Source organism: Vanellus vanellus, assembly GCF_965231255.1.
Source record: "Vanellus vanellus genome assembly, chromosome: Z".
Taxonomy (NCBI): domain Eukaryota; kingdom Metazoa; phylum Chordata; class Aves; order Charadriiformes; family Charadriidae; genus Vanellus; species Vanellus vanellus.
The window spans coordinates 84,774,322-84,786,408 of record NC_138908.1 but is presented as its reverse complement, the minus strand read 5'-3'; the positions used below and the strand labels follow the sequence as shown (position 1 = coordinate 84,786,408).

The 12,087-nt window shown below is 44.8% G+C and overlaps 1 protein-coding gene across 1 annotated transcript in view; it reads left to right on the top strand.

Moving 5' to 3' along the window:
• The window catches only part of LOXHD1 (lipoxygenase homology PLAT domains 1), a gene marked incomplete at both ends in the record, with an annotated part of 152,507 nt that overhangs the window by 44,283 nt on the left and 96,137 nt on the right, over nt 1-12,087 (top strand). Inside the window, 5 exons of the mRNA XM_082498034.1 lie at nt 1,461-1,609; nt 4,228-4,351; nt 6,157-6,407; nt 7,992-8,127; nt 11,042-11,202. Of these exons, the coding sequence (XP_082354160.1) occupies nt 1,461-1,609; nt 4,228-4,351; nt 6,157-6,407; nt 7,992-8,127; nt 11,042-11,202 (821 nt within the window). The remainder of the gene's footprint in view (nt 1-1,460; nt 1,610-4,227; nt 4,352-6,156; nt 6,408-7,991; nt 8,128-11,041; nt 11,203-12,087) is intronic.

The following is a 12,087-nucleotide window of genomic DNA, read 5'->3' as shown; positions in this document are numbered from 1 at the left end:
GGCTGAGTGAAAGGCACAACAAATGGTGTTGTTAGCTCTGGGGTTTCTCACATCCACATCTTTTGGAAGCTGCGTCTGCAGAGCAGCCCTCATAGCTGGGCTGTGAGTATGACTGAAGTCACCTACCACCAAAAAACCCCAAACCCTGGGAAAATGCAGCATAAACTGGTGCAGTAAGTGCCAGCCCACCGGGGGATCCAACACCAATGTGTATTTACAGTGCACACAGTGGGACCTGCACGTCCCGTCTTTCTCTGGCCCTGGAGGAAAAATGATGTCCTTTCAGCATGGCACAGGTTGTGGCTGAGCCTGCCTGGCCATTTAGAAAGATAATCTAACCAAGGTTTCCATTAACTGGCTTTAAATTAAAGGTGGCAGCTTTTTAAAATTTTTTATTTTTAATGTACTACAACAGTGGTCCAGAAACTGGAATTTATTTTAAAAAAATATGTATTTTTAATGGAATAATAATAAAAGGTGTGCCCAGACCAGACTCTCTGGGTCACACCATGGAGAAAAACGGGTGGAAATTCCTGGAGACCCAGAAAGCAAATATTCTCTCTCTTCTATACTGCACCTATCCTGTCAAATTCAAGAAATAACGACATGATGATATCTGCCAAGTGTCCTTGAGCAGATTATGAAACCGAGTGGATAGGTCTCATCCTTGATTAATTCTCCAGACTTTTACAAAGGGATTCGTCTGATCTCACTGGAGATGTCTGAAAGTGGGAGTCTAAATCTAAGCCAGTTGTCCAGGCACTCTGTCATATCTACACAGAGAAATGAAATAACACCTCTAGAAAATGATTCATCCCCTTCCACGGTGAGTGGGATGAATTGCCCTCGGAGACCTTTCCCTGCGCTGGTGCCTTGGGCAGGTTCGATCCCGCTCGCGCAGGAACGGTGTTGGTTGCAACCAGGGTCAGCACTTTAATACTTTTCATAAAGGCAAGCCCCTGTGAGATCAGGAAAAAACAAAAGCAGTACCCTTGGCTGGGTCCTAATTTGAAAATAAATCCTTCCTGTGTGATGCAGCAAAGCATCCTGTGTCCTGAAATGTCAAAATCTGCAGCTTGTGACCAAAGCCTTTTTTAAAGAGTTTGGAGGTTTTTAAAAGCATTAAAAATAAAAGGGAAATGTGGTGGTAAGAAAAAAAAAAAGATGCAAAAGCCATCTGGATATATATTTCTGAAAACTCTGAAAGCTATAAGTAAGTGTGACATTGGAGTGAAAATCCTGGTCTTTTGTGTGCTCAAGAAAAGGTACCTTTTTTATTAGAATATAAAGTCCTCTTCTTTTACCTTGAATCCTGGTTGCAGAGAGCTGGTACCTGGAGAATATTTGATTGAGTCAGCGGTGACATTCCTAAATATTTCTTCACTTACAAACACGTATGTGCCAGTAACACCTTCCTCCTTGTTTTTTCTCCTTTTTTTTTTTTTTTTTTTTCTTTTCAGGGGTGAGGAAACTTGACAACGACAAAGACAACTTCGAAAAGGGAGCGGAGGACAAGTTCACACTCGATGCTCCGAATTTGGGAAAGCTAAGGAAAATTAATATAGGGCATAATAACAAGGGTGGTTCTGCCGGCTGGTTCCTCGCGAAGGTTAGTTGCTCCTGAGATGTGTAACCTAAGTGTGTCATGGGATCAAAATGCCTCACATTGTACCCTCTCGGTAGCCTGATGCCAAGAGACCCAAGGATGTTTGCTGGCGGTACGGGTTCCTGGTTACTGAGAGAGGCACAAATCAAGTTTTCGCCTTTCCAGAAGTATCCTCTCCAGCACTTGCTTTTTTTCTGCAGAGCAAAGGGGGGCTGATGAGGCGCCGGCAGCAGCCCGGTGCATGCCAGTGTGGGGCATCTCAATCAGCTGCAGCAGATTCAAATGGGGTAGGTAGAAAATGAGCATCACTGGGCTGAGGTAAATTGTCGAGGATCTCGGGGGGGACTTCGTGGCAGTGAGAAAAACCCGCTGCTGCCTGCTCTAGTAATATTTCTTCTGTCTCAGTCCCTGCAGTTTCTTTGACAGACAAAGGGGAATTCTCCAAGCTGGGGCTTCCAAGCACCCCCTCACTCTCTTGACTTAACTCATTACCAAGACAGTAAAGATATCAGAGTCTAAGAAATATCTGTTCACACTAGAAATTTGCAAAGACTTACAGCTCGCCCAAATTTAAGTGATTTATCATTGCTACAGCAAAAAAGTATATACCTGCCACAAAGGCCCTTTCCTTCCACTTCCACTTTCCTCCTTGTTTTAATCTCCCACTCTAAGGCATGAAGGTATTGCAGCTTTCAGTGAAACGGTTGAAGGAAGGAATATTTTAAGAGGAGAAATCTATGAGTCTTTCCCCTAATCTGATTTTCTTTCCTCTGCTGATGTGGTTTAACACAGCTGGCTTTAATCCACTGAAGATCTGACCCCGAATTTGTAAATCCTAGATAACAGGGTGGTTTGATATATTACAAATGCAAATATTAACACATTCTTTTACACCATCACCATATGCTTCACTAAAAGGTATTATATTGGCTGTCCACGAAAAATGCAGAAGAAGAAAAACAGAGCTGTTGTGCTCCCTGTAATAAATAGGAAGGCGGGGTGAGGGGACAGGAGGTAGAAACGGAACCTCATTCTCACATTGCAGATGAAGTCTGCATGACATGAATTTTGATGTTGGTTAAGTTCCTTAAGTCCCAACGCCCAAAGTAGTGGCTAGTTTCATCCAACATGCTAGTCCCATGTTCTGCCCCAGGGAACCGCTGAGGTGTTTGTGATGAAGTGAAAGGCAACTTTTGCCTTGCAAGTTCAACTGCAAGCTCAGAGGAATGAGCTAAAACATAGCCCGGTTATCTTCTACTGTTGGTAGATGTTTTTCTCTAATCTGCTCCAATATCTGGGGACTCTAGCATTGTCACCCCTAGATGAACCCACTGAGCATCATTAGTTCTTCTTGTGTTTCCCGGGTTTTCAGTGTGGTTTATACGCAGAGCTGGTTTTCTACCTCTAGATATGTGGATAAAGATATCAATGGGAACTCAAAGAGGATGAGAGTAGAGGGGAATCTGAGTGTTGATATTTCTCCTGAACCTTGTATATTTTAGTCTCTAACACTCCAGCACTGCTCTCTCGTGCTGACAGTCCCAGCCCTGGCAGACACTGCTGTCCATGTCTACAGAGGTACAACGAGAACTGGTAATGCTACAGGGCAACAGCACAGTGTGGGATGAGTGACACGAGAGGAACCTCTGGTTCTCAAAGAACGGTTTTACATATCTATCAGGAAGGACAGATTTCAGATTCTCCCTCTTTGCCGAGAAGGCAGAAAAAAGCGGCAAGGACTTTTTATCCCTAGTGGTGAATTTTCTTTCTCTGAGATATAAGCCATGCGGGCGAGTAGAGATTCTGATTTCCTCTTTTCCGGCTGAAAATCTTCAGTACTTCTTACTGCTTGCTTAAAATACTGCAGTAACTCTGTGGCAAGCTTCAGGAACCCAGAAGAAGATGTTGATAAGAAATGCCTCAGCAGGAGGGGCAAGAAACTCCAAGTGGGTAACATTGGCTTAATCTAGTATTAAAGAGGAAGATTGTTCCCTGGCCTGTTTCGGTAAAATATGTATCTAGATGGGTCCAAAAGCCAAATACTTCCAAATTAGAAACTATTTCTACCACAGGGTTCATGGCTGTCTTCACAATGGTTCCATCCTGGAGTAACTGAGCGGGATAACATGATATGACTGTGTCACACAAGATCATCCTATGGTCTTGATTGGTCCTGAAAACCTTGGTATTATTTTATAACAAAGCTCTAAAACTGAGAGAGAAAGAAGACGGCCTGTTCCTGGAGCAGAGCAAAGAGCTACCGTTCAGCTGATGGAGAAGACGAGCCAGCGAATGGGCTCTGGAGAGAAGGCAGAGAGGCCAGGCAGCTGGTCTTGCTAGCATAGACATCTGGTCTCGTGCTCTGCGAGAGATGCAGATTGAGTTCACTGGATTAAAAAAAAAAAAAAAAAAGAAAATAAAAAAGCCTGTTTTTTTACTCGCTGATTGTCTGCAAATTTATCAATACTAATTAGGGAGTGGAGAGGGATCTGCTTGAGTGTTGAATATATTAAACAACAGGTGAGAGTGTGTACATTAAGGTTCTGCTCTTCTGTCACCACTTGTGTAACACCTTTGCTTTTTCCACGCTGTTTTGCAAAGTGCCGTGTCTTTTCTCTTAGGTGATCATTGAAGACATTGGCAATAAATGCGTGTACCAATTCCCAGTTGGACGCTGGTTTGCTTTAGATGAAGACGACGGAAAAATCCAGAGGGACATTCTTGTCGGGGGCACTGAGGCTACAGGTATAGTCATGGGCTGAATCTGTGGTGTGAAATGTGACTGTAAGGCCTAATTAATGCTACTCGCCATGTTTTCTTTAGAAGATGGAATGCCTTACACTTAGGGACACCTGCAGCTGAGCATCTGCTGGTGACAGGCTGTTTTGTGCCAGGGTCCCTGAACTACCATCACATTTCCCAACTCCGTACCTCACTGGTGAAGCTGTGCAGGACCTACAGGCTGATTTGTCACCCCATGCGCCTGGATAAGGGGCTGACGGGCAGAGGATGAAAGATCCGGCTTGTATTTCAGCAGGTTGCTCACCAGCTTCCAGAAAAGTGGAGCGCTATTCTCACAGTCCCCAGTGTGCCACACAGTAGTGCGTATTGTACTTCAGGTTCTTGGCTGGGGAACTACGCATCCTTTTGCAAAACAAGAAAGTCAGTGCCGAACCCTAAAACTGGCTTTTTTATTACCCAACATGGCTAGAGCAGAGACAGTAAAAAGTTACATCTCTGTTAAAAGAAACCTGGATGTAAAGTCAATAAAAGGACTTACCACGAGGCAGAAGATTATTTGGACTGTGTTCTGCCTGTATTTATTCATTAGCATGAAGGCAACACTTTGACTATGCACATAACAGCTGTTCTTCACTTCATTGCGTGGTCTTCAACATCTGCGGTCCTCGTATTCCCCCCTGCAAATGCAGGAGGAGAGTGGTCTGGGTGCAGCGTTCTGAGTGCAGGGAGCATGCTGGGAAAAATTAGTGGAAGATGGGAAAGAAATCTGGAAAAAAATCAAGTCATTTACTAAAAGCTTCTCCTGTTTGTTACCACTTATGACTCTGCATTTCTTTCCCGCTCTCATGATTTTTGTTGAAGATATATGCACAGTCAACTGTGCTTGAATACAATTTTTAACATGAACTTCAAAGAGAGGATTCTTTAGAAAAGAGTGAGTTCTGATGCTTCTACTTTGTCCAAAGTCCCTATTGAAATTTCTGGGTGATTTAAGCAAAGGAAGAACTTAGCTTGGGCCCCAACTGTTTTATACATGCTCCGTAAAACACTGTTATAGTTACAGAGGTGACTTTTTATTTCATACCATGACACAGGTCTAAGATAGACCTGTCAATGAGCCTTCTGAGAAGTAAGGCTTGTAGGAAGTAGTGTTATCTTTCTTAGAGCAACAGTTAGAGCTAGAAAAAAAACACAAACAATAAAAACCAATAAGCAAACTTGTATGCATACAGACTTATTTTCAGAAATATTTTTCTTTCTTCCAGCTGGTCTAATACCTCTCCCAACCCTTGTTTTGCAGAGATCTTTAGGGTCTCACAGTGGCAGTGAAGGTCCTGCTGGTTTCATCAGCATCAGAGGCTGCTGACCCCAAGTTTCCAGAGTTTTGTGATGCCACAGGTCTGTGGCACTGTTTAAAGCAAAACTTCCTCTCAACATCCTCTGACATGATTGGTGCTTGGTACCTCTCAAAATCAAGCGATTTAGTTGCCAATTCAGTTATTTTCTGCCTTTCTTCACCTAATTATCACCACTTGGTGTTAAAAAAAACATACTTTTTTCCATTGGGCCAAGTGACAGGGAGTTTGTCACCACAAATCTGTTTCTCTTGGACAGTCTTAAGGTAGCTGTGTGTTTCTCAGAGGTATGTGTGGAACAAAACCAAATGAAGCGTTGCACCATGTGTAAGTCAAAAGCTAAAAAGACCAGTGGGAAACCAGTAGAGCCCAATGTAAATCCAATTAAAATTATTACTCCCAGCCTTTTTTCCTCCCTTCTTTTCTTCCTAACTGAATTCCTGATTCCTTCAGGTATTGTGTACAACGTTGCTGTAGTGACAGGAGACATCAGAGGAGCTGGCACAAACTCCAAGATCCACGTAATTCTCCATGGCTCCAAAGGCTTAAAGAACAGTGGGAAGATTTTCTTGGAAGGAGGTGAATTTGAGCGTGCCAGGACAGACCTCTTTAATGTGGAGATAGCTGCTCTTCTCAGCCCTCTCAGCAGAGTCACCATTGGGCATGATAATTGCGGCGTCAGTTCTGGCTGGTTTTGTGAGAAGGTGAGACTAAGTTGTTTGTCTGTAGGCAGCTCTCAGACTCTTTCCTATTCATAACCTGACCCAAACAACCAAATATGGTTTAAAAAAAAAATAATTAAAAAAATCTGCTTTTGTTTGGACGACAATACCCCGGTTTAACAAGTCAATATTATACATAATGCATGGTAGTAGCTGATTGCCTCGAAGGCACATTAGATGCATAAGTCAATCACTTGCTAATTAGGTTGATTGCCCCTTTGTCTTCGCAAAGATAGAGATTATTTTTTACTCAGCGCTAAAAGCACCTTCAGATGTTCGCCCAAGGGGCCGGACAGAAATGCAGTCTTGGATTGTGCTAAGCATTTCAAAGTTATCATCTACACTCAGACTTACCTGAAGTTTTTAGATGCTGCTATGGAGCTCAGAAAAAAACCAAAAAGTGGCTGACCACTGCTGTTACTGGGAGGTAGTGGAGCAATATGTGATGTGAGATCGTGTACAAGATCAGCAGGAGCTAAAGGGAGGGTGGAGAGGGAGGCAGCTGCCTACCCTGAAGCTGGGAGGAAATGTAGTTTTTCTGGAAAGCAAAATCAACATAGGATGTGTTCGAATGTTTTTTGTATCTTCTGTTTCTTGCAAAACCCTACTGTGCACTGGTGTGGTGCAGGACACGTGGGCTGCGCCAAAAGCGTCATGGCCAGCAGGGCGAGGGAGGTGATTCTGCCCCTCTGCTGAGCTCTGGGGAGACCCCCATGCAGTGCTGCCTCCAGTTCGGGGGGCCTCCAACAGCAGAAGGACACGGACCTGTTGGAGCGGGGCCAGAGGAGACCACAAAGACTACCCAGGTGCTGAAGCCCCTCTGCTGTGAGGGCAGGCTGAGAGAGTTGGGGGTGTTCACCCTGGAGAAGAGAAGGCTCCGGGGAGACCTTAGAGCCCCTTCCAGTGCCTAAAGGGGGCTTAGAAGAAAGGCGGGGACAAACTTTTTAGCAGGGCCTGTAGTGACAGGACAAGGGGTCATGGTTTTAAAGAAAAGAGGGGAGAGTCAAACTAGATATAAGGAAGAAATTTTTTATGCTGAGGGTGGTGAGACACTGGCCCAGGTTGCCCAGAGAGGTGGGAGATTCCCCATCTCTGGAAACATTCCAGGTCAGGTTGGATGGGGCTCTGAGCAACCTGGTCTAGTTGAAGATGTCCCTGCTCATGGCAGGGCGGTTGGACTAGATGGCCTTTAAAGGTCCCTTCACACCCAAACTGTTCTAGTGCTCTGTGATTCTATGTGCTGCACACTGACACGACACTGATTCCTGCAGCCACACTGCCTGTTCCCATTCCCTTACCCTGGTGGTGTTGGGTGGTTGACCCATTTTGATGTACTTCTGGAAAAGTGGGAATAACAGGACAGAAGGGTCCTAGGAATACTTCAAATTCGGAGTCATGTAACCAGTCCAGTTCATGTTGGTCCAGAATAGCTGATTTTGAGAGCAGGACCAAGATCTCCAGCTCTGTTTTTTTGGATTCAGTTACTTAAGTTTTCAGTATCAAGGTCCTGTGGGCTTCCAGTAACAGAATAATCTTCAAACTTACCTACCCTGTCTCTTTTCCTAGGTGGTGGTTTACTGCCCATTCACTGGTATTGAGCAAACCTTCCCGTGCGGGAAATGGCTGGATGAAGATGAAGGAGATGGTCTCATAGAGCGGGAGCTCTATGAAATGGTTTCCCTGCGCCAGAGAAGACTGAAAAGTAGGTACAAGTGCCCAGGAGCCTCCTGTGGCCCTCACCATGTGACAACACCCTGAGTGTCACCCATGCAATACACATGGGTAGGCCCATAGAATCATAGAATGATTTGGGCTGGAAGGGACCTTTAAGATCACCTAGTTCCACCCCCTTTTCAAGGGCAGGGACACCTCCCACTACACCAGGTTGCTCAAAGCCCCATCCAACCTGGCCTTGAGCACTTCCAGGGATGGGGCATGGTCAGGTAGAGGCTCAAGTGAATTGAGTCCTACTTGAGTTTCATCTTTGAACATCCTAGTTGGAGGAGTTTAAACTGAAACTTTTAAAATATTTTGAAGAATTGCACTTATTTTCCTAAGGGAAGGAATTGGATCTGGCAGCCTTCCTAGGTTCACCGGGCTTAGGGCTGCTTTAGCCACCATCTCTCTTTTGCAAACAAGCCAGGCTATGTTTCTTATCACTACAGAAGCAAAGCTTTCCTGTTCCACATGGAAACAAAACCTAAATAAAATAAGATGACAAACCTGGGAGAATGCAAGAAGAAAAAACAAACTCTTTCCACTAACTTAAACTTTTTTATTCTTGGCCTTAAAGAAAAAACAGCTCTTAGTCCTCTCCCACTGCCAAACATGCCTCCGGATGCACACAAGCACTGCATTTGAAGCCTCTTCTCTAGAGAGAGGCAATGGCAGACTTTTTCTGGGAGGTGCATGCAGGGCAGAGTACTGGTGTGTCCATCCATCCACCCACGTGTCCATCACCCGCCCTCGCTGGCTGGTGTTGCACCAAGCCGAACGGACCGCTGCCGTCTCACCCGTGCCCGTGTGCATGTGCAAGCAGAACGTTTTAATCAGGATAATAGATACAGTTTAATCCCGATGCTTCGGGTGGGCTTCTGCTTAAACAGGGGTTCATTTAAATAAGCTTTATCTAAATGTTAGTCAGTGTTATAACCACATTGCGCCTCTGACTCGGTCCATTTAACTACAGCATCTGCAACCTTTAACCCTCTATTATCATCAGCTCTGATTGTTATTGACAGGCTAATTCCCCTGCTGCCGCAGCGCAGGAGATAGACGGAGAGCATTAGCCTTGAGAAATCTGTGACCTTTAGCTGCCAGATTATAGAAGCGTAAGACTCGGAGTTAGAAAAGGCCTATTATGTCATCTCGCCTATCTCCCCGTGCACGCAGGACTGTCCCTTTCTGTAGAGCTGATCAAAGCTTGGTTCAACCTTGCTTTGGGTATCCATGGTGAAACGGCTCCCTGCGCAGCGTTTGCAAGCTGTTCCCGCAGCGGACCGCAGCTCGACGTGCAGCTTGTATTTATTCTCGCTCTCTTCTTTATTTCCCCCTGCCCTTTATCTTGAATGTTACCCTGGGAAGTGATGTGTCAGGTCTAGCCCTCCCTGGCGTTTGCGCCCCGGGGAATATTTGCTCTGGCTCCGATAATTTCCAAACTGCCTGCATCCCTTGATGTGAAGGGATAGGATCCAGGGGAATGCGCCCAGCAAGTCCCAGGAGGATGACGATGGGTATTTGGGGAAATGCCTGGTCTCCTCCAGCAGCTGCAGACCTCACTCACCCATGTTTCTCCCTGTGTGGTTGCTCCCAGATGGCCCTCTATCAGCATTTAATCCTGGTACAAGTTCCCCTTTTCCCCCCTCCCTGCATGCGTCACTCCTCCTTTCCTTCGGCAAGAGGTCAGGGAGGCCAAACCAGAGAGATGAGAGGAGTCTCTGGTGTCTGAATCGCCCTTGCTCTTTTCCCTGGGGAGAGCAGGCAGCTACATCACACGCCATACGCAAACTTGCCTTAGCTTAATTTCTGCTCGGATAAAACTTGCCGGTGCTTTTCAGAAGGGAGTGGCTGTCAACGTTTTGCATGTTATTAAAATAAGGGCAAAACTTTTTCTAGAAGAGAGTTCCCCCTCATTTTTTGAGTGGCTGTCGCCTCTTTTTTGCAGTCAAATCCTGAGTAGATCAGTAAAAATCTAATTTATATGCATGTCATCATATTTTTATATTCCATTCTGGGCTCTGAAGGTCGAGCCGTACTCATGTGGGCTCAGGCATACCGAAAGGGTTAGCAATTCTTTCATTAGGATTCGTTAATAATTCAGCTGATGTCTGAGTCCAGGAAAGAGACCCGTTCCCTCTCCTGTAGGTGCTGCAAGGCCTGCAGAAGTGAAACATGTTATTATCAATAAAGAATGCAGATGAGGGGTTCTTTAGAGGAAATAATGTCACTTTTATATGCACAACCATCCTCTGGTGAGAAAACCGCTGTAAAGTTGCTGCAGGTGGACTGCTCTTGCAGTTAAAATGTTGGGTGGAGACTTAAGAAATAAAAAATCTGTGGCTTTGCCACCGTCTTTGGGCACGAAACTTAGAGAAACACAAGTGCTAACTGAAGTTGGGTGGGATGTAGGCATTTAAATAATTTAAAACACTTCTGAAATACTTCTTTACATGGCTCTGAGCATGTTTGCCCCACATGATGCAGCCTGGCTAGAAATACCTGAAGGGGCTCCGAGCCAGCCTGTCCTGCAAAAGGTTTATCTGGGGAATGGAGAAATATACTGAAACTACAGAGATGAAGGACATCCCTGGATTACCCTGTTAGTAACGTATGACATAGAAGAATATGGTTCACCTGGAAAGTGTGATTTATGTTTTTTCTCATATTATTTTAAATTGCAACACAGAATTATATTTCCAGGCGATGTCGTTCCTGTATGTCACGTAGCAGCTGATTATGTTTGTGCAGAAAAGGTTAAAATGTCCTGGTCGTCCTTCATACCATCCTGCCCCCTGTACCACCCAGGGGAAAGAATAAGAATCATGGTTGGTTTTTTTTACCAGGATACCTTTAAAACTCTAATTTTTAAACAAAATTTCTTGAACCTTTCTTTGTAGAAAGTCCCTGGTCTCTGTGGATCTGGACAAGTGACATTAAGAATGCAGGGACAGATGCCACCATCTTCTTCCAGATTTATGGAGACAAGGGGAAGTCAGATGAGATGAAGCTGGACAACAATTCAGACAACTTTGAAACTGGACAGACTGACAAGTTCATGGTATGACTCTTGTTCAAGTGGTAAACTTGTCTTGGTATTGTTTTCCAGGGCAGTAGCTTCAACCCTGTACAAAAAATCATCAGCGTGAGATCTTTACCTTAGTAGATCCTTCTGAAGTGGCTGTGAAGTCATTCAGTTCAGTGGTGATGCAAATGATTTCCCCACCTATGAATATGGCTTGTCTTCGCCAAGCAGGGCTTAGGCTGGTGTTCCGGGTGCTCAGGTGGTGAAGGCTTCAAGTCATAGTGGTACAAAGTACCACAACTCTTCTGTGACTGCTGAAACAGATAGTCTTCCTCTCAGGCACAGCACCACGCTCATCATACACTGCTCCACTCATTTAGACCATGCCTACTAGAGCTAATAATTTATGTATTTTTTTCCACCGGTGCCTAAGTGGTCATTAGCTGCTTACAGGTGAATTAACAGTGGTGTTTCCTCTCCTTGGTGATCTGGTCTTCAGCCTCCACAGATGTGAGCCTCCATGAATGTTTGGGGTTGAGCTCAACCGCATTTTGAGCTTGGAGGCTGGGGATGGTCTTCTGGTGTTTAGGAAGAAATATGTTTAAAAGTTAACTGGGGACTGGTCGTAGAAAAATTGAGATGCAATGGGTTTTAATGCATGGCTGTAGTCAAAACATTTGACCCCTTTGCACCAGCAGCCATAGATGTCTTCTGGAAGAACTGTGGCTATGCTTTGCAGACCCTGTTTGAGAAAGTGCTGAAGCTTGAGAACTGGCCTTAGTTCTTACTGGGAGGAGTGGCTTCAAGGAGCTCTCACAATCAAAACTGTATGGATTCAACGTATATATTCACCTCTCCTGAAAAGAGAGGCATCAAGCTATCTTTGCACAGTAGGGTTTATTGCTTTTAAAGAACATTTTT